The sequence below is a fragment of the Xenopus laevis genome, chromosome 6S (assembly GCF_017654675.1).
Source record: "Xenopus laevis strain J_2021 chromosome 6S, Xenopus_laevis_v10.1, whole genome shotgun sequence".
Taxonomy (NCBI): domain Eukaryota; kingdom Metazoa; phylum Chordata; class Amphibia; order Anura; family Pipidae; genus Xenopus; species Xenopus laevis.
The window spans coordinates 47181186-47203917 of NC_054382.1; the positions used below are offsets into that span (position 1 = coordinate 47181186).

At 37.2% G+C, this 22732-nt stretch overlaps 1 protein-coding gene across 2 annotated transcripts in view; it reads right to left on the minus strand.

Annotated features, from left to right (window-relative positions):
- myrip.S (myosin VIIA and Rab interacting protein S homeolog) overlaps positions 1–22732 on the minus strand; it is a 212934-nt gene that overhangs the window by 29830 nt on the left and 160372 nt on the right. Inside the window, exons 8-12 of one of the 2 annotated variants that reach the window (XM_041567557.1) lie at positions 21977–22126; positions 15813–15990; positions 12158–12774; positions 6730–6963; positions 1040–1102 (exon numbers count right to left, since the gene is read on the minus strand). In XM_041567557.1, the coding sequence (XP_041423491.1) occupies positions 1040–1102; positions 6730–6963; positions 12158–12774; positions 15813–15990; positions 21977–22126 (1242 nt within the window). The remainder of the gene's footprint in view (positions 1–1039; positions 1103–6729; positions 6964–12157; positions 12775–15812; positions 15991–21976; positions 22127–22732) is intronic. The other variant, XM_041567558.1, reaches the window with a different exon arrangement.

The window sequence follows — 22732 nt, forward strand, 5'->3', positions numbered from 1 at the left end:
TCCATGGCAACAGATTGGTCAGAAGGAGTTAAAGAACAATAGAGATGCATATATGACAACCCAGCAGCTAGATAGTACAAAGAACAAGGGAGGAGAAAAAACGCCACCGGAACTATCGCCAGGACGTAAAAACGCATGCGCAAATTACAATTTGAAGCCTTTTGAAAAAGTCGAAGGACAAAACGCGTCAAGGCTAATACGCCATCACTAAGCACCTGAGGTTTACACGCAGTGGGAAAAGACGCTGGCGAATTTTCGCACCGAAATATCAACAGCTTGTAGACTCCTGGGGACGCTGAAGCGGTGATTGTGGGAGACAAAATATTTTATGCGATTTTATTACTGGAACATTGTGAGTGCATTTTTTAACATTTGTTTATTAAAGATGTTTACAATTTTACGCTATGTCAGTGAATTTCCATAGTGGGATGAAGCTTTGGAGCCGCATGTAAAATCCGCTGCTGATATCTACGCCTCTTTTCTGCATAATATCCTTTAAACGTTCGTGAGTACCCCTCTATACAAATCCGTATGAGATAAAGTCTAGGATAATACGTTGGAGTGGATACAAGGGACACTTTTACTTATCTATTTATTTAGTGTATATGCTAATCACAAAAAGGTGTGTGTACACATTTGGAAAATACTACACCATATTGGCGGAAATCTCTCTTTTCTCTTTTATTCTTTCTCTCTGTTTTTCATGGATCTGACCTCGTGCAGTGAGCACTGGTTTTCCTTTGAAACTTTGAATCCTTGCTTTAAGTCTATGGGAGAACAAACAGACGATGTACCGGCAGAGGAAGCTGACAACCAGAATCCTTGATATCCTTTTTTTACTGTGTGTTCCTTAAACGTCTGAAAAAGCAACCTATTTTTCTTCCCACTTACCGAACTACAGAGAATTATTTTAATTTGTTGATTAAATAATTTTAAACAGATGTGAAAAATTTGGGATTTTAAAAATGCACTTTCTTTCTATAATCAGGAACGCTAAATGAACTGAAATTATGATGGATCAACAAAAGAGTAGCCTCACCTGTTGAAGTACAGAGGATAAAAACTGTTGTTTTAAATGAAGCTCTAAAGCCTGGCGTTTTTCCTAGTTTTCAGAAAGCAGTTAAAAGAGAGAATTAGAAGTACACAATTAGAAAAGATGTCCTTAATCCTGGTGTTAAAAGCCCATAAAGTACAGTACATGCAGAGGGAAATACACAGGTGCACTTTGCATGCATCAACAACTGTTACTTTCTGCACAATGCAAGCCTGAAATGTTAATTGATCAGTTAACATTCTTTATATGAACAATGTGGTTCACTACAGAAGCACATGAATTTTCCACAGTGGTTGAGAAACTGTGACAGACTGATCAAGACACAACTCCTGAACCATTTGCATGTTCTGCTAATGTTTCAACAAGCAGAGCTCTGAAGTGGGTCACAACAGAATAAATAGGTACATAAAACTTCCCAACCTTACCCTCAACTCCCTGTCTACTATTGAAGCTATTTTTGCTGCTTTACAGGGAAACACTTGTCCCTTCAAAGGCCAAGGCAACAGCCATAAAGATAGTGTGTCAAAAAAATAAGCCTGCTTATTCTGAATTCAGAAGCGTACACAATTCATCTCACTGATGCACAGTATCTAGCAGAATAAAGTCAAAGGCAACTGGAAATTTAGAGTTTTTCTTGAAAAACTCTTTCACCACTCTTTCAAACCACCTGTCCTCTCGATCTGTGCATAATGTTGTACTCAAAGGAATGGCCTTTTTCCTTGAGATGTAAATAGACTGCTGAGTCTAGTCCTGAGGAGTTAGCCCTTCTATGTTGCTTTGTCTCCCAAATGTATAGATTGGAGCACTCTATATGCATAAGGCCATTATGCACAGATCGAGAGGACAAGTGGTTTGAAAGAGTGGTGAAAGAGGCCATTTATGCAGTGAAAAAAACATCCCTGAACAGAGGAGGGGGTCTGCAACACCGTTTGTCATCAACATACAATGCCGCTGTTACATTCTTATCCCAGCAGCTTCACAACATTTCCAGTCATGTACATTGAAAGATTAACACCTGCCTCAATGAAAATCATGCTGCCATTGTGACCGGATCACACTTTCACACATCTGTGAGTTTCAGCCAACACCGTACTAAAGTTCAATGGAAACATTGTGATTGCATGTCTGTGACTTTACTACACTCAAGGGTTTAAATGCTGGGGAATTCCCTACCACTTCAGTTGAACTGCAGAAGACACTCAATGAGTGGTGAAACATTTTCAATAAAAACTCAAAATGCCCAGTTGCCTTTGACTTAATTCTACTAGATACTGTATATCATTATCTGGATAAATGAGAATCTTCATAGACATATCTCACTGATGCAATCTGTTATCAAGAATGCTATGGCATAATGTAGAGCACCAAGCCTTAAGGCTACTAAAGATATTCAACCCATAAAAAAACAAATGCCATTGTTTTGCCATCTGGATATACCTATATATGTATATCCTGATTATATAGAACACTATGGGAGAAGCAGATTTATGGATAATGGAGTTTTGGACAATAGATCCTACACTTGTACGATAAAGGTACACTAATTATATTTAATTTGGGTTGGACAAAAGTCCATCAAGTTCATCCTCCATTAAATGAGCCCCAGTGTGTATCACAGACATAAGCAGACCTGTCTATAAGCTCAAATTTATAAACTATATATACCAAAACCTATATTAAATTAATTGTAGATCACAATAACCATGGATATTATTCTTGTTCAAGCAGTCATCCAAGCATGAATAGAATCAGCCATCATAACATCACAGGCAGGGCATTCCACAACTTCACTGCCCTCACTGTGAGAATCTATCAAGAAGAGGAAAAAAAATCTTTATACAGTATGGGGCACACTGGAACTCCCTTATAATATTCTCCCCAGTGGCAGAGATGAAACATTAAGACATGACGTTTATTTCATTATATTAAAAATAGCACTGTCATGACACTTGTGCCCCCTGAATATAGCACTACTCTATGCTGAAATGTAAATCTTGTGATTCCAGAGAATGCGATGCTGTAACCCAAGGTTGTAAAACATAATAGACAGCTAGTTTTGTCGTCTGTTGTCCCCAGGAGGTGCTGCTCGACTGCTCACGGGAAGGTGGAAAATCTAGAAGATGTTTGATAATCAAATTACACTGATAGACCTTTTTCTGGTCAGAGAAGAGCATATTATGTAGAAATACAGAGTTCTAGTGGACCCCACATAAAGAGTTTATTTCTTCTGTTTATTAGATACCTGATTAACAGACTCCGGAGCACCTCATTTCCACCATTACAATTTGATTAATAGATTTGTACAGATTATTTTCTTCCACTGATTGATTGAGACCTTATCAAGGGGCTATAAAGATGTTTTCAACCCTCAAGTAAATGCCCTTTTTATGCAAGACAGTACTTTATTTGCTTTAGTGGCCAATGCATGATGCTTCCTAATGTTATACAGCTTGTTATCCTCAAAAATCCCCAAATCTTTCTCAATTAAAAGAACAGTAACACCAAAAATAAAAGTGTTCTAAAGGAATGACAATATAATATCCTGTTACCCTGTGCTAGTAAAACTGGCGTGGTTGCTATAGAAACACAATTATAGTTTATATAAACAATCTGTTGTGTAGCCATGGGGGCAGCCATTCAAAGCTGAAAAGGAGAAAAGACACAGGATACACAGCAGAGTGCAGATAAGATCTGTAGTATACAATGGGATTCTTCAGACTTTATACAGTGGATACAGTGTATTCTGTGCTTTGTTTTCAATGTGACCTTGACAGGTTTTACTTGCCATACTTTGTATTAGATTATATGGTGGGTCCCTATGCTCAGTACATGACAGCAGCACATAGCATGTGCAGTGAATCAGCAGAAAAGAAGATGGGGAGCTACTGGGGGAGGAGGGGGGCCAAAATGTTCGGCACCCCCCAATGATTTTAATAACTTAATAATAACCCAATACCCTGCACTGTTGCTTCTGCCTGCTGAAATCTGCACTGATTCATGGTATGTCTTAAGGAGCACCATGTCCCAATTTTTTTCAATACCACAGCAGAGTGGAAAGTTGACCTTTTGCTTCTAAGTTCAGCTTTTCATTCTACAGTACATGGTGACCCAAAGCAGAACATAGTAGAAGACCCAGAAGAAGATGGTGCTGCTGCTGTAGTAATACCCCCCGGTAGGTACACTTTTTCAACGAACAGGAACACCACCTGGGGGAAGGTGCCTAAGATTTTAGAACCCCACTGTGATTTTTCTTTTCCTTCCCCTTTAAGCAGTATACAATAGGCAATAGAATTGCCATTTTTTGGAGTATCCTGTATAAAAAATTTCTGGATAATAGATCCCATCCCATTAAGATACAAAGCAGACTTTAATGAAGACTTTTCACATTTCTAAAGAATAGGATGACATACCAAGTGTGCGAGATGCATGAATAAATAGCATCTGTACAATCTTTATTGTCTTTACTATACAATAATGTACAGATTAGATGTTTAGAAAATGTCATTTCTAGTTTTTTTATTTAAGAAACATCTGTTTCATTAGTATCATTCTTACCATTATTTCAAAGAGATTAGTATCTGACAAACATGCATTGTAACTCATTGGGTATCAGGTCGGTCTCATTATTAATAAGGGGGTATTAAGGTTATGTTATAAATACAGAATGTGTGATGAAACACCTACAAGGCTATATACACAGAGCTTTGAATTTAAAAATGTGCTCCTAGAGGGGCCATATTCGCTCATAGGTTTTCATATAAATGTTGAATAACCTTTTAATGAATACAAGTATACTGTACCTAGGAAGGCTTGAGTTTGTGTTCTCTTTAAATTGTAATCAACTAAAAATTAAAACAGAGAGATGTTCTTAAAGGGCTTGTTCACCTTTGAGTTAATGTTTAGTATGATGTAGAAAGTGATATTCTGAGACAATTTGCAATTGGTTAATTTCGGGTTTTGAGTTATTTAGCTTTTTATTCAGCAGCTCTGCATTTTGCAGTTTCAACAATCTAGTTGCCAGGGTCAAAATTATCCTAGCAACCATGCATTGATCTGAAAAAGAGATATGAAAAGGGATATGCATAGGAGAGAGCCTTAATAGAAAGATGATTAATAAAAAGTAGCAATAACAATAAATGCGTAGCCTTGCAGATCATTTGTTTTTTACATGGGGTCAGTGATCCCCATTTGATAGCTGGAAAGAATCGGAAGAAGAAGGCGAATAATTCAAAATTTATAAAAAATAGATAATGAAGGCCAATTGAAAAGCTCTTTAGAATTGGCCATTCTATAAAAGTTAACTTAAAGGTGAACCACTCCTTTGAATTAATGGTGTCCTTCAACAATATTTGTAGTAGCTTGCTAAATTTTAAATACACCACAAAATAGTAACTTGAGTGTGGGAACTTTGAAACACTTTGCTTCCTTTGTAAAATGAGAAGGAAAGGTTCAATAACTCAGGGGGATGTCAAATCAGGTAGTGATTATAATTACCATGGGGTATATTTATCAAAAAGTGAATTTAGAGATCACCACAGTCCTCTAGAGTAAAATTCTGCCACAGGACTGTGAAGATCTCTTACTTCACTCTTTGATAAATATACCCCTCTGTGTCTGTGTTCTAATTAACAGAAAAGTGCACTGGCCTGGGGTACTTCCCAGCCAGCACCATGGAGTGTATTCTTTATTTGTGTGGGTGTGCATGCACAGTAGAGTGAAAGGCTGAACTTTAACCAAAAAAGGCTTTCTTACTCTACTGTGCATGGGTTGGCAAGGGCCATCGAATAAAGAAGAAGCAGATTGCTCCATGGTGCTTACTGAACCCGGGGCAGTGCAGTTTTCTACTAACAGAAGCACCAGCCAAGGGTATTAAGTAAGTGACTTTAATTGCTGGGGGTTGGTAAACATTTTTCACCACCCAGTGATTGAAACTTTCCTTCCCCTTGTAAACGTAAATGTAAACACCACCAGGGGTATACCCAATGAGTTGAAACCTACCAAAGTTTAGAAATATTTGGCTTCATTTAATCGGGTATATTAATCAGGTATATTTAAAAAGTTTGTTTTTCAGGGATCTGTTTATATAAATTGTGGGGTGGAATATGACTATTAGAGAACTGAAGGTTATTAATTGGCCTACAGTACATTTCAGTTTTACAAGGACACATGACTAACATAAGTGCAAAAATCTGATTATCCCTTTATTTTGTTTGCTAACGCATACATTGTTGAACTTTCATTTGCTTGCTTAAATTGTGCATTCAGTACATACAGTATTATCAGTCTTGATGAATTACTGCCCTTATGAGTAATGGGTGAACTGACCCATTTCGCTTCACCAAAAATTTGCAAAACTGCAAAAATTTTCCAACATGCATTGAAGTCTATGGGCGTCAAATTGTATTTTGTTGCCCGATTCGGAGCATCAAATTTATTTTGTGGCACAACCGTTTTTTTCACTCATTGGAGTCTATAGGCGTAATTTTCGAGGTGAAATGCAGCGAAAAAATGTCGTCATCACTACGAGCATACCCGATCAAATCAAACCAACAGGAACAGGCATCTTCCAACACTTTGGCTATTGCTGGGAGTGGATGATAGTGGATGTAGTTGCCTATTCCTGCCACAGAACTCTTGTGAAATGAATTACCACTATAAAAAATAGATGTAAGTACCTTTTTTAGCTCCTCTTGCACACACATGCCACTCTCCTCAGATACCATCTCTTGGTTTCTGCTTTCCAGTCTCATCTCTGGATCATGCTCTTCTCCAGATGAAGTTTCTTTGTCACTCATCTTTGCCGTTAATTCACATAATCTAGTTTTTAGTTTTTGTTCTTGATTATCTGTTATGGTCCTGTGATGTGATCCTCTGCTGTTTGTATCGGTTTCTGATATATCACAGAAAGACTGCAAAAAAAAAAAAAAAAAAAAAAAAAAAAATATATATATATATATATATATATATATATATATATATAACAAACAAGGGAAAGTTGTGCTCACCACTAGTTTTTAAAATCATTAGGCGGGGGTGCAATGAGGGTGTGACCACAAAATACATATAGACAAATACAAGATTCCTCTGCACTCAACCCATTATCAATATATTTAAGACAGAGACATTTTGTGCATACTGCTACTGAAAAATGCCTTACCCTTTAAACAAAACAGGGATTGTTTGTCCATATATTGCAATATATTTAAGCTGGCCAACTACGTCAAAGTCATCCCATATCTGGCCAGTCCTATGCTCAATTTTCATCTGATTCATTAAGAATTCTATGGTTTAATTATACATGTTATAAGAGGGAATTAATGAATCAGATGAAAATTGAGCATAGGACTGGCCAGATATGGGATGACTTTGACGCAGTTGGCCAGCTTAAATATATTGCAATATATGGACAAACAATCCCTGTTTTGTTTAAAGGGTAAGGCATTTTTCAGTAGCAGTATGCACAAAATGTCTCTGTCTTAAATATATTGATAATGGGTTGAGTGCAGAGGAATCTTGTATTTGTCTATATATATATATATATATATATATATATATATATATATATATATATATATATATATATATATATATATATTGAACTTTTATCAATTACCCTCTATATGGGGTATCCACTTCAGTAACTGATAGGGAATATTAAAATGCTGTGAAAAGGTGAAAAACTACAGTCCTCTGTAGCCTATGCCCTTAGTGTATATGGGAAGAGCCCATGGCTCATCTTTTTTGGTCTCTCCATGGTACCAGAGGTGGAGTCTGGAGCAGAAAGCTGCAGTACCAAAGCATTGAGCCTAAGGTGACCCAAAACCCTTAGCAAATAAAGGGAGTATGGACCCCATGAACAAGGTATACATATAGGTAGACAGCTTTATCAAGGTACACTCATAAGAGTTGTGAGAAAAGCAAAGAATCTTAGCAAAAGCAACATTTTGCTCTGCCAAAGAGAAGTAACATAATCTTAATACTGGCCAAGTGACACCAGACTAGTGAAGGGACCACAGTTGTAAAATGACTCTTTTTTTCTTGTTTCATCCCTGAGAGGCTTCAACTAGCAGGGATTCATTTTACTAAGGCATTCCTGTACTTTCACATTCATCTATCTCCCATTAAGAATGGTTAATGAGCCTCTGTGAAACTGTTTATTCTTTGTCATACTCCCTTGCCTCACTATTGATGTACTTACAATAGCACCTTACTTTAATAACTCTTACTCAATATATTACCGAAATGGTTAGGAACCACTGGGTCCTAAACTTTTATTTATAAAGAAACTAGTGTTGAGTGTTACAGTTCAGATTGCAAAACTGTTCCTCCAACACTTATGTGAAGGCTGAAAAAGAATATTTTCATATGCTTGTCCCTTTAACTGTTTCATATTTAGGGTATCAAATTAAGTGATGATCATTATAGTACAGTTACCAAACAGTGGAGTAAGTGAAAAGAGACAGCCCAATAATAACTGCTGATTTTTTTTTTTCCATCTAAAAGTGTTTGCCTGCTCTGAGGGGTAAGTAACTATTATAACCTATGGGAAAACTGGATTTGTAATTTAAATACTCATGAACCAAATGGTCTAAATGTGAAGAGTGGGACATGAGCTGTTTTGTATGATTCGGGTGATCTCCAGTAACATTGTTGAGGATGTGATTATTAGTTTTGATTATATAGTATGTGTAACTATTAAAATGTTATAGATTAGTTATTGTAGCACTTTGTAACTGAAATATAAATAGCTACTGTATCAATTTTTAATTGAGATGGAAGTGTTATTGACAATGTTACAAAGAAATGTTGCTACATCTGTAACGAATATGTTCCTGCAGTTTTGATTCTATTTAAGTGAATGTGATGGTTATTTATTTTCCATATTTTGTGTAAGGAAATGCAACAAAGAGTTTGGAAGGAACGACGTCATTAATGGCGACTGCCCCACATGTCTCTCTACATGAAGAAACAGGAGCAGTGCCAGGAGATTTTAAACCTGGAGCAATACCCAGTGCAATTCCCTATTACTGTGTAAAGTGGACAGCATGCAGCCCCTAAAACTTTGCCTCTGTGAACTTCCCACAAATCCAGGCGTGAGTACGTTTTTTTTTAAATGCCTATGTCTACAAACAAAACACGTTAGGTTTTTAAAATGTGAAAATAAAAGTTGCCAGTTTTAATGCTACTCTTGGTCTGTGGAGTGTGCGCATTTGATGGTGTCTGTCAATCAGACTCTCCGCTTGCTGCGGGTTTGGAGCGCTGCTTCCGGGCATCCAAATACTGTAGGAGTTGTGAGTAACCCTGCTTTATATGAAGGTGTATTAATTTTTTCCAAGTAATGGGTCCGTGTACGGGCACCCGAACCATCGGCAATACCTGGTGAGCATTGCTAATGGGCCACAGTTCAGGAAGTAAAAGCAGGTAGCGTTGGAAACAAATGCTATTTTATATATGTCTAAATCAGCATCAGAAGTACCCAAATTTTGTGAACATAACTATTGGAAAACTACATCAACCTTTTCAGCATTCTATAAATATTCTGATTCAATAAACCCCTAACAATGTTTTCTCACTGACATTCTTTCCATTGCTATGGAAAGGTTTTGCTCTGCAAAGCAATAAAACCACATCATGGAAAGCATAGTGTTGTCAATGGCCATCTGATCACTGCAGCCCTGATTGGCTGCTTCCCATTCTCATGATGCAGGCACTGAATGCTCCCCATTTAACATTGCCAGTGTCTGGCATAGGACACATGAATTCATTATCTTTATAAAACATCACAGCAGACCTGAATTCTACTTGAATTATCTTGAATGTGTAGTTTGGAATGTATAAGGCATCAACAAGTTTTTTTCTTTTTTCAAAACAAAGGAAAGTGAGATCATTGTTAATATCTGAATAAAAATAAAAACAGTAAAATGTTAATAAAATACAAATCCTATAATACCATAACATTACAACAAATTCACTAACAAGTAGGAATAGCCTGATAGATGTGTTCTTCTCATAACATTTATTATAGGGAATTACTGTCACGTCTGGCAAGGTGAACAGATTTTATTCAAATCTGAAGAACCAAATGCAAAATGTAAAGTGTACATTACATTTGAGGCAAAACAGGATTGTTATAATTATTCCAATTAAGAAAATGAGGAAACCATGACCAAAAATTGTCCTAGTGGATGTTATACTAAAAGAAAATGTATGTAAATCATTTTAGACATCACCATTGGATGGAGCCAAACACCACTGGAAAAAGCCCTGCTGTGCAGTCTAAAATCATATTTTATAACTGGGAAAAAACAAAAAAGTTAAAAACCAATATGTTATAGGGCAGCTAATGACCAGATTTCTTTGGTTTAAATTAATATGAATCATTATAATGATATAACAGCTCCATGAAAGACCAGATATTTTGTCAACTGTATACATTATTCACTCAAGAATGCAGAGAAAATAGCCTGAAAATGCTTTCTGTTGGATCCAATAAGAACTGCTAAAAGGGGTTGTTCACCTTCCAAACACTTTTTTCAGTTTAGTTGTTTTTAGATTGTTCACAATACTGAGACAACATGCTTAGGGAGGTCACACAATTACTAAATATAGCTGCAGTCAGTTGAGTGAAAAATCCCATTCATTATAAGTACTTGTATCAAAAGGCACTCCTTGTGTTTCTGCATAGTTGCACTCAGCACTGCTTGTCCCTCCCTCCCCCCTCTTGTGAATCACACATTGTGTGCTTTTTGACGTATCCAGGGTACCCAGTGTGCTTGCATACAGCACACCTGCATCTAAAATATCAGGAGTAGACAACAAGCACCAAAAGTGACAAGCTATGAACACCAACAATTTAAAGTGCTACTACATTTAATTCAGAATTGCAATAGTATGCATTTTAAAGAATTAGCTGCACTTGAATTTCAACCCCCTGTTATTCTGCTATAAATATGGTGAAAATGTGCTGCTTTGTGGATAAAAGACATGGCAAACTTCCTTACTATATAAACACAGAAGACTCTGTGATCTCTACCCTATGTATGTGGTTCCCTATCATAAATAGGGGCAGCAGACATGTGCCAAAAGAATCACATGCTAATGCCATTTTTAACTAGAGCCCTGGTAATGGTGCAACCCTCTCTCTCTCTCTGGAAATGCTAGCCGCAACTGTGTTCATTTTGACACATCACACACAATAATTGCAGTGGGTATCACCCTGCCCACAGCCTAATTGACACTGGAATTCTAGGGGGGGAAAACCTGCATTGTAGGTTGTTATGTAAATGTGCCTTTACAAGATAGAAAACTTGTGCAAAAAGTCAAAATGTTATTATATACTGTACGTCAGACTTTTTACTTCAGGTGTATAAAGCTTGTGTTTAGCATAATCCAGTGTATACATTCACTTCTCTACACCCCCTCACATATCATAAGAAAATGCACTAACTCTCCTTGAGCTCTCCTTTATTGTCATGTAGACAAGAGTATTCTAAGTCACTTTCAAATAGTCTTCAATTGACAAGGAGATTTTTTTGTTGTGCAGCTATCAGGTTTAGAGTTTTTACAATCATTCAGAATGGAAGAATAGCAAAGGGCCTGAATAGTAATATAAGCAAAAAAATATTATTAAAACTGAAGCCTTATACTCAATCTGATTTTAGTTTGTCAGGATTAGTGACCTGGACAACCAAACAGTTTTGTTAACTGCAGTGAAAAAAGGCCAGTGGAAGGTAGATAGGCGCATTTTCTACTGCCATCTTTACCTTTCCTCATTTGCACGTCATTCAGACAGTCAGTAAGGGCAGAGTGCATCCTGACACTGTGCTCTGCACCTCGCATTGAATTTTCAAACTGGGGCTTTTTGGTTTGTAATGTAAAGGTGACCTTTAAATGAAACTGAAGAATTTGCAAGACAGAAGACGGTCCAGACTAATTTAGGTGTAAGTAGAAAGAAGGGTGTGAAGTGCAAAAAAATTGGCTGGAAACCAATAAACGCAGCTTTTACTATTTAAAAAGAAATTATTAAAGCAGATAAATATATCAGATCACATCATTATTTTATTTTGTGTTTATAACAATTAACATCAGCAATAAATACTATACCTTATTTGTGCTTAGAGATCTTTTCTGCCCCTTCATGAAATCTGTTTTGTTCTTTTTCCACCTCCTGGACTTTTTTTCTACATCAAAATGGGTTTTCTCTGCTTCACTACTGTCTGAATAGTCCATACTATTAGACTGAGGGTTAAAGTTAATATCCATCTTTCCATAGCCATGGTCCTTTTGCATCTGATTATAAGGGACTTTTCTGTTTGGCCATAGTGACTTGGAACATTGCCTTGTTTCTTTCAATGAGTTCAGTGATGAGGTCTCTGGATCAGAATACACAGTTTCAGTGTTGGTGTATAGGCCAGATGATGGGGATGTCACCGGCTGATAGTAATCATTATTGCACACCCATTCAGGGTTGCACTGGGAGTCTGCATAGCAGGAATCATCTGACAACTGTCTTCGACTGTATGAACTGAGGGCTAAGCTCCAGTCAACTTCCTCATCACTATCTGAGGCCATCTCATCATATGCTGACATAACTCTGGACTCATTTTCAAAGGCCTTGAGGACTTGACTCTTTGGCTGAGCAAGCATTCGTGGAGGAGACAATGTAATGCTTTGAAGGGCTACCCAATTTCCATCAGACCGCTGTAGAACTGGTGAGGGACCTGTGTAATAAAAGCACATTAGTTTATTGAACCTCTTCGTAGCTACACCAGGCTAAACCTTAAGCTTAATATATATGATATTATAGGGGTCTTTCCATGGGAGAATGGAACACCCCCAAAATGGAAAGGCTGATAGCATATTTTTTTCAATTTAATATCTACTTCAGCAATAGATATTCACTAGATCCCAGAAAAAAAGGTTATCCTTAGTTAGTGAGATCATTCACAAAATATAAATGACATCTATTATAATACACAAGAGCTATGAATCTATCCTGTACAATATTTATTAAGGTTGGCCTTAATTTTTTATCATTTTTTAATTATTTTTTCCAGACTCTTTCCAGCTTTCAAATGGGGGTTACTAACCCCATCTAAACAAGTGTTCTGTAAAGATACAAAATTATTTTTAATGCTACATTCTATTACTCATCTTTCTATTCAAAGCTCTCCTATTCATATTCCAGTCTTTATTCAAATCAATGCATGCTTGCTAGGGTAATTTGGACCCTAGCAACCAGATTGCTGAAACTGCAAACTGGAGAGCTTCTGAATAAAAAGCTAAATAACTCAAAACCCACAAATAATAGAAAATGAAAACCAATTGCAAATTGTCTCAGAATATCATTCTCTACATCATAATACAAGTTAATCAAAAGGTGAACAGCCCCTTTAATGTGCATCTTACATATTAATTAAAAAGTAACATTCTTACTAAGAGATGCCATTTTGTATACAGAAGTATACCGTAAGGAAACTTCAACCAATACACTGCTATATGCCACAAGTTGTCACCCATCATCCCTCATTAGGGGGGTTCAAAGTGGGCAGTTCCCCTGTAAGTGGTGTAAAGTACACATTTTAATCTATGCTCTTTATTAATATAAGCAGTTTACCCTTTAATCCAATTGAACCATCAGTATGTAGCTGCATTCTTAATTTGTGTAGGATGTTTTTACTTTTGTATTTTAATATGCACAGTATTTAATAAACGCATTGTCATTTCCCCTTCAGGAATTGCAGTGAGGGGGGGGTGTTTTGAATTCTTGTGTTGTTGGGCTTTTTTAACCTACATGCTTGACTGGATCTTCAGTAAATAAAGAGGACCCACTTGGAGTTCAAATCTCTTTATTGATTAACGAAGGACATCTTTGACAGTCAGCACTCTGGGTCCTACACCCAATAATATAAGGGGTTCACCAAAAATGTTCTGGAATGTGCTTTTAAATTTTATTTGAGTGGCAGATGAGATACATCTAAGGTTGTAACCTTACCATAAATATATGAAGATTATTTATATCTTTAATGCAGTAAAGATAGGACCTAGGAGTACTTTTGTAAAAACAAACATACTGTAGTTGTAGAAAAAAAATGGTATTCTGCAGCAAGGAAGGCATTTCTTTTCATTTCCAAAACACTCATACTGTACTCAGGGGTGTAACTACAGAAGAAGCAGACCCTGCAGCTGCAGGGGGGGGCAGGAGGTATAGGGGCCCCATGAGCCTCTAATTCATATAGAAATTAAATAAATATTGGTAAAACAAGTCAACCTCTAGACATTTTGAGGGCCTGAAAAATAATTAGTTGTGGGGCCCATTACTATCTAGTTACACCAGTGACTGTACTTAAGCACTTGGTCTACATGTGACCTTCTCTTTTGTTGTCCATTAAAAGAATATATATAAGAAAATCTGTAGCAAGGGGGAAACAAATACATCACATGGGAAAATCAAAGGCACCTGCCAATAACTTTCCCTAATATTGTTTATATATATACATCACCATTTGAAGCATATTTATTAACATTGGAGATAAACCTCATTGGTGATGATGCCCATAGCAACCAATCAGCAATTATAAATAGTCACCTACAAGTTAGATAGCAAAAGCAAATATCTGATTGGTTGCTATGGACAATATTACAGGTGATGTAAATAAATATGCCCCTTAGTATAAATGCTTTTTTAGGAATATTCCATAGAAATGTTTGCTGGTATGTACCCATGTCAGTGCCCCATTTCTGTCTTTTAGCCTGCATTAAACTCATACAAAGCTCAAAGCAAATAAAAAGGATTGGATTTGGAAGAGTTGGCACACTGGTGCAGACTGTCACAGGGGAAATGATCTGGTTCTGTTGTTGAGAACAACTTTAGTTCTTTAAAAAAAAGGCCATAAAAACGCTTTTACAATACATATGGGATGATATCTATATAGGCATATGAAAACTTGACTAGTGCAAGTTCTATATGCCTCTGTTAAGTGACTATTGGCTACCAACCACTAGTGGTGATACCTCTAAATGTTTTTATGAAAAATAAATATTCTTTTAAGTCAAAATAAACCATTGTAACAAAACATTGTGCAAAACAAGGAATGCATATTCAGATTTTCCTGAGCGTGAGGATGACAGATGCATTTTCTACATTATTTATTAATTTCAGTTTGCTTTAATTTCCTTCTAAATGTCAAAATGTAGCATGTGAGAGGAGATGTTATTTGTAGAACTGTTGGGCTGAGAGGTGGGCCGAGTGACCTTTTGGGAGAATATTGCTAAGGCACAACTAATGAAGAATGTAATTAGGTCACGTGTTTTTTCCCATTATAGTGAACATTTCATATGCCTTGCTTAAAAGCACTGCATACAAGTTCTGTATTATTATAAAAATCATAATCAACTGCTTCTCCATACGTGCAATGGGAAAATGGCTCCAAATTTCTAGCCTTTGAGAAGATTTGCTTACTTTTGCTTGCTTTCAAAATTTCTGCAAAGCCTTTTTTGTGTTGTCTATTACAGACAATCTGAACTTATTGTATGCTTCTGAGCAGTCAACAAAAATTGTAGCTCAAGGGGCAGGTGGTAAGTACAGGGTCTATTGTGCAGCATTGCACAAGTTAGGGTACAAGTAAAAGGAAGGAGGGTGGACACTGGCTGCATTTCCCCCTGCAAGAACACAAAAGTTTAGGACAAGCCGTCCTTCATACAGAATTCAGCTGTATCAGTAACATTTGTAACAATAATAACAATTCATATAGTTTACTTGAGTCATATAGGCTGTCAACACTTTTCCAGCTTGGAAGTGTAGAAGGCCTCCTTTCTTTTGCTTTTTTACTGAAATTTCTCGGATGTTGGCAAATCGTTTCCTGTCGGGCGGATTTCATGTCAGCATTGTTGCTTGGGGTATCTTCACTCATCAGGGAAAATGCAGAATGAGACCTCTGAAATTTAAGATACAGCGATTGTAAATACAGTCTTACCATTGTTTTCTGGTACACAAAATAATTACTAGTAATACACAGCCCAATACAATATATATATATATATATATATATATATATATATGTATGTGTATATATATATATATATATATATATATATATATATATATATATATATATATATATATATATATATATATATATAGGAACCAGCAAGAGGGTAGGGTTCAGTTAATAAAAGGCAGACCTGTTGGAAGTAGAACAAGGTTCTCGCCTTTGTATTAACTCTATGTTTTTTTCTTTTTTTACCAAAGTGCAAGTTTCCTTAACTCTGCCTGTGTTTCTTTCCATAATGCTTCCTGGTTATACCACCATTCAAAAAACCAAAAGCTGTGCTTCAGGGTGCAAGCAGCAGGACAATGGGCAAAGTACAAAAAATACCTGTTTTTGCACTTTGCATGTTGCTTCTTTGTGCTGGAAAGCCAAGTACTGGCCACAGGTAGACTGTATTATAGAAAAAAGCCACACCTTTCCAGAGTGGTTCACCCTGCACAAGTGTAAAACATAACTACAAGGCAGGGCTAGGGGTGACATTTTTGTTTGGAGAGGCTACCAGTAGAAGGCTTTGCATTAAAGAATGAATAATTATATATGTGTGCATATAGCAGTTGGAACCTCTTTGGTGAGGCTAAGCCTTCCTAAATCTTCATTATTCTCTGCCTATGCCGGGAAAGACATGGCATTAAAGATAGCCGAGTATTGATGGTCTAATGCAGTGGAGTTAGTATTTTTCTAGTTTAAGCCACCCCTTTAATTCATAACAAATAATTTAAGGGATTCTGACATGCCTTTTATGATGTGTTTTTATTTCTAAATTATACTGTTTACACTGCAAATAATTCACTCTACAATATAACATTTTGTTCCCGAACCAGCAAGTGTATTTTTTAGTTGTAATATTGGTGTGTAAGCAGCCATCTCAGGTAATTTTGCCTGGTCATGTGCTTTCAGAAAGAGCCAGCACTTTAGGATGGAACTGCTTTCTGGCAGGCTATTGTTTCTCCTACTCAATGTAACTGAATGTGTTGCAGTGGGACCTGGATTTTATTACTGAGTGTTGTTCTTAGATTAGAACTGATATCTGGTTACCTTCCCATTGCTCTGTTGTTAAACTGCTGGGGGGAGAGGGAGGGGGTGATATCACTCCAACTTGCAGTGCAGCAGTAAAGAGTGACTGAAGTTTATCAAAGCACAAGTCACATGACTAGGCTCACCTGAGAAATTGACAATATGTTGAGCCCCATGTCAGATTTCAAAATTAAATATAAAAAAATTATGTTTGCTCTTTTGAGAAATGGATTTCAGTGTAGAAGTCTGCTGGAGCAGCATTATTAACTGATGCATTTTGAAAAAAATATTTTTCCTATGACAGTATCCCTTTAAGGTTGGTATTTCAGTCTGGAAACCACTAGTCTAGTGAGTAGAAACCTTTGACTGTTTGCAATCGTCATCATTTATTTATATATCAGCAGAAAGTTACACAGTACTGTACTATCATTTTATAAGTGGGGTTTCACAATAAATACAAGGGTTACAAAATAAAACAGAAAAAATATAGGTCCCTAAAATTTACAGGTTTAAGACCTCTGCTGGCATTTGACTCACTGAAATATCCAACATTCACATGTCAACTCAGAGACTAAGAAAGGCCAGCAGGTGGCAATATGGCTCAGCTAAACTGCAAAGGACTAAGAAGGTGATTGCAGTTCTTGTCACCACTGACATGAAATATGGTGTCCCTTAAAGGCTTAAAAAATTATTTATTGGGAAATAAATGAAATTTCGATTGTTTTGCCCAAAAGTGTTTACCTGTAATCTGTTTTTCAGTAAATATGGCTCAGCTTCCTTGATGTTGAATAACTGTACTGTAATACATCAGTGACTGATAAATTGCTATCCTGCGGCATCAGTGCTTCTGCAGTGACTATAATTGTGATTTACTCTCTTAGACAAATGAGAAAGTGGCATTCGGATTTGTAGTATTTAATATGAGGCTCAGGAATTCATCTGTGGCATGGAATTCTGAAACAAAAAGCTATATAGAAATAAATATATCTGTGAGAGAGTGTTTTTATGCAGTGTGTAGTTACTTGTCTGTGACTGTAGATATATATATATATATATATATCTATATATATATATATATATATATATACCGTATATACTCGAGTATAAGCCGATCCGAGTATAAGCTGAGGTACCTAATTTTACCTACGAAAACTGGGAAAACTTATTGACTCTAGTATAAGCCTAGACACAACTACAGCCCTGTCTCCCAGCAGTGCACATTCCGCCAAATAGACCCCTCCCCAGCGATCAACCGGACTTCTTTGCAAAGTTGATGGTGACAGAGAATTGCCAAACGGATTACTGTGTGCATTGTCCCACTGTCCCCACTACCATGTGCAGAGGGTGCTGTGTGATATTGTCATCACTGTTAATCCTTCATACAACCAACAGAGGGCGCTGTGTGATATTGTCATCACTGTTAATCCTTCATACAACCAACAGAGGGCTCTGTGTGATATTGCAGTCACTGTTATTCTTTCATATAACCAAGAGAGGGCGCACTGTTATTCTTTCATATAACCAACAGAGGGTGCTGTGTGATATTGCAGTCACTGTTACTCTTTCATATAACCAACAGAGGGTGCACTGTTATTCTTTCATATAACCAACAGAGGGCGCACTGTTATTCTTTCATATCACCAACAGAGGGTGCTGTGTGATATTACAGTCACTGTTATTCTTTGATATAACCAACAGATGGTGCTGTGTGATATTGCAGTCACTGTTATTCTTTTATATAACCAACAGAGGGTGCACTGTTATTCTTTCATATAACCAACAGAGGGCATAGTGGGATATTGCAGTCTCTCCCCAAGGGGCAAATTCACTAAGCGCCAAAGCGCCGAACACTGGCGTAAATTCGCTAGTGTTACTTCACACCCTTACGCCAGGCGAATTTTGGCTACGGATGTAACTACACAAATTCACTAACGCGCGTAGTGTACTGAACACTACCTTTTACGCTAGACTTCCTTTGCCACCTCAGACCAGGCGAAGCGCAATAGAGTAGATAGGGATTGCTTCAAAAAAAGTTCACATTTTTTCTAAGTCCCAAAAAACGCTGGCGTTTTTTCTATATTATGGGTGATAGGCTGAAAAAGATCGAAAAATTTTTTGGGACTCCCCTCCTTCCCCCCTACATTTCCTAACTCATGGCAACTTAACTATACAGTGGGCACATGTGTAGGGCAAAAAAAAAATTTTATTTGATGTTTTGAAGGTTTCCCAGGCATTTGTAGTGATTGTACGTATTCCTCCATTGAAATTTGAATTTGGCGCCATATGCAAATTAACCATCGCTAGCGTAACTTCGCTTTGCTTAGCGAATCAATGCTAGCGCAACTTCGCAATCTTACGCTACCCCTGTGCGCAACTTCGGATTTTAGTGAATTTGCGGAGTGGTGGCGAAAACAACGCCTGGCGAAGTGCGGCGAAGTTGCGCCTGGCGCAACTACGAATCTTAGTGAATTTGCCCCCAAGTGAACTGTTGGTATAGGAATGATTAAAAGTGACTGCAATCTCAACTACTGCCCGCTGACCCGAGTATAAGCCGAGGTAGGCTTTAAACTCGGCTTATGCTTGAGTATATACGGTGTATGTATACACACACACACACACACACTCTGGAGCTGGATTGTGTGGCCCCTAGGGGTCTTAATAAGGCGTTCCAATTAAACTGCTTCCTGACTGAGAAATAATTGTTGTACTCATGGAACTTGGACATGGAGGAATCCTGGATACATTTGGTTCCTTCTATTGACTGGAAGGCGATTATGGAACTTTGAGGAATTTCTGGGTGTATTTGGATCTTTCCATTAATATTCCTTTATAATAACCTTTTACTTGTTGGATTGAATTTGGATTATATTATTGTTATATGATTCTGAGATATATCAGTTTAGAAATTTACAATTTAGTGTAATGGATAGTGATTTAGCCCCGGATAGATACATACAGTGAGATAGATGTCTTAAGTTGTATTATACGTCTTATATGATATTGCACGTAATGTAGCACGATATACTAAATTGTATATAACTCAATTTTAGCACTATATATTGAATTACAACTTTTTGGGTAACTGTTATTACATTTTATAACACTGCTTTATTTATCACAGATTTAAATATGACATGTTTAGGTAATTTTTAACATTTTTTAGGTATTGTAATTCGTAATTTTAGTACTATATATAGCACATGTCACTTTCTGATGATGTAATTTCCTTAATTGATTAATCACTATTGGCTACTTATACCCTTAGGGGTATAGGGTGGAGTTGCCTTGAGAAAGGTCCCTGAGTGGACCGAAACGTCACGTTGGCTGTAACTGCATATATTTAAATACAATATTTTCACTGAAACCCCTGGAGTTGCTGGTCATTGGAACAGTGTATGTATATTTTTTACCGTGCACCCGGTTAATTGATGAGAAACAGTGTGCCACCCAGATGAACATGGATATATATATATACATACATACAGTATATATATATGTATGATTTTTCTTTCACCATTAAATGGTGATGTCATTAGGATAATGTCACAACAGGCATTTTTGCCAGTGATGTATTTCTGAGAATAGAACAGGAAAAGATTGGCACACATGCATTCAAGTTGCAGAATATACCTGCTCGTTTATTGTGCAGAATGCAACGTTTCGGGGTCACGCCCCTTTGTCAAGCATGATAAGTACCTCCTACTTTTGACTGAAGAAACTGGGGCTGACTAGGCTTCCTTATATGAACTTCCAAGGGCAATCCCCTCCCTTCTATTTGACACTGATAGACCACATCTTGCTACTACTTTCTACTTTTTTTTCTTCTGAATAGATCACAGCACAGGAGAAAACCTAGGCTGACAGGTTTTATGATATTATGGGGCCTATTTATTATGCTGTTTAAACTGTAATTCGCAGGGAAAATAGTGTAATAAGCTGTGTAAAATAAATGGCGATCTTATCAAGGTGTGTGATATTTTATACTATGTGAACACCAGATTTTCCACCTTTATAAGTTCCGATGGAAGTTGCTGAAAGAAAAATGTGAGTAAAAGAATAAAGCCACTATATTGCACTAGAGTCCTGCATGGGTCCATTTTTTGAAACCCGACCCATACCCTCAACCCAAAACCGCCAATTTGACCCGCAAGTTCCCGCTACACAACCAGCAATAGGTCAACTAACCTTCTGACCCGGGGGGCACGCAAGTCATGTCACTCCGGTGCAGACTCTTCCCCCAAAAAAAATGTAAAACTGGAAGAACCACAAGAGTGAGGGATCAAGCCCGCACCTTGGTTGGGTACCAGACTGGCCGCATGCCCAAGTAAACGGGGACTTTTTGCCTGAAATCTGATCACTTTGCGGGTATTCTGTGGGTACCTCTACCTCTCATCTTTATGCATTTACCTTCCCATTTTTATGAAACTTCAAGCCTAAAAGAAACAGCTGAAAAAAATCTTCCTTTGAATCTGACAGTTGATGAAATGAGGAAAACTTGTGTCAGATGTTAAGTTATACAGGTATGGGGCGTGTTATCCAGAAACCTGGAGTTTACCGGATAATGAATCTTTCTGTAATTTGGATCACCATACTGTGTCTACTCAAAAATAATTTATAAATTAAATAAACCCAAAATGATTGTTTTGTATCCAATAAGGATTAATTATATATTAGTTTGGATCAAGTTCCAAGTACTGTTTTATTATTACAGAGAAAAAGTATTTTCCATATTTGAATAAAATGTATTCTATAGGAGACGGCCTTCCTGTAATTCGGAGCTTTTTGTATAATGGGTTTCTGGATAATGGATACCATACCTGTATAGGAAAAGGTTATAAAGTTATATCTGTACTGTTACCCATAATGCATCCGGTCCTCGATTGCTATCCTGAAGATTCAGTATGCTTTGATCAGATGTGGCGGGTGATGTTATGACACTGCCTCTTGACTGTTGCCATTCATACAGGGCTTCAGCTTGTTCACTTTTGCTTTTCTTCCTTTTGATAATCTATATTCGTGACAGAACCATTTTATCCACTTTAAACATCATTGATAAAAGGATTAACTAAATCTACAATATGATTATTTCATGTGCAATTACACCTCTCTTGCTGCAATATAGAAAAAATAAAGAGTGTGACAGAGGTTATTGCAAACACAACAAAAAGAGTTATTTACAAATTCTTTGAGGTAGTTATCTTACAGAGCATAGATGTGTAGCATTCCTGTTGAGATCCACCTGAACGGTTTTTAGACACACTCTCAGGACATAATGGCCCAGATCCCTTACAGCAGAAATGGTTTCGGTAGTAAATATAACCTGAATTCCATTACAGCAATGTGGTCCCTTTACTACTGGCCAATCTTTCCGAAGGGAGAGCTACCTCCAGCAATCAATTCTTATTGGAGCACAAGCTGCTCTTCCTAACGTGTCTTTCTATCTTACATTCCTAGAATGTACTCTTACATAGCTAAACCCATCACTAACACCTCATTTATGGAGTTCCTGTATCCCAAACTTCACCAAGGGCCCTACTTCCTTCAAGTCTTCCCAGCACCATCCACCCTATGCATCAGGTGGAGGCCAAAGTAGAAGTGCCACCCTTTTCCCAAC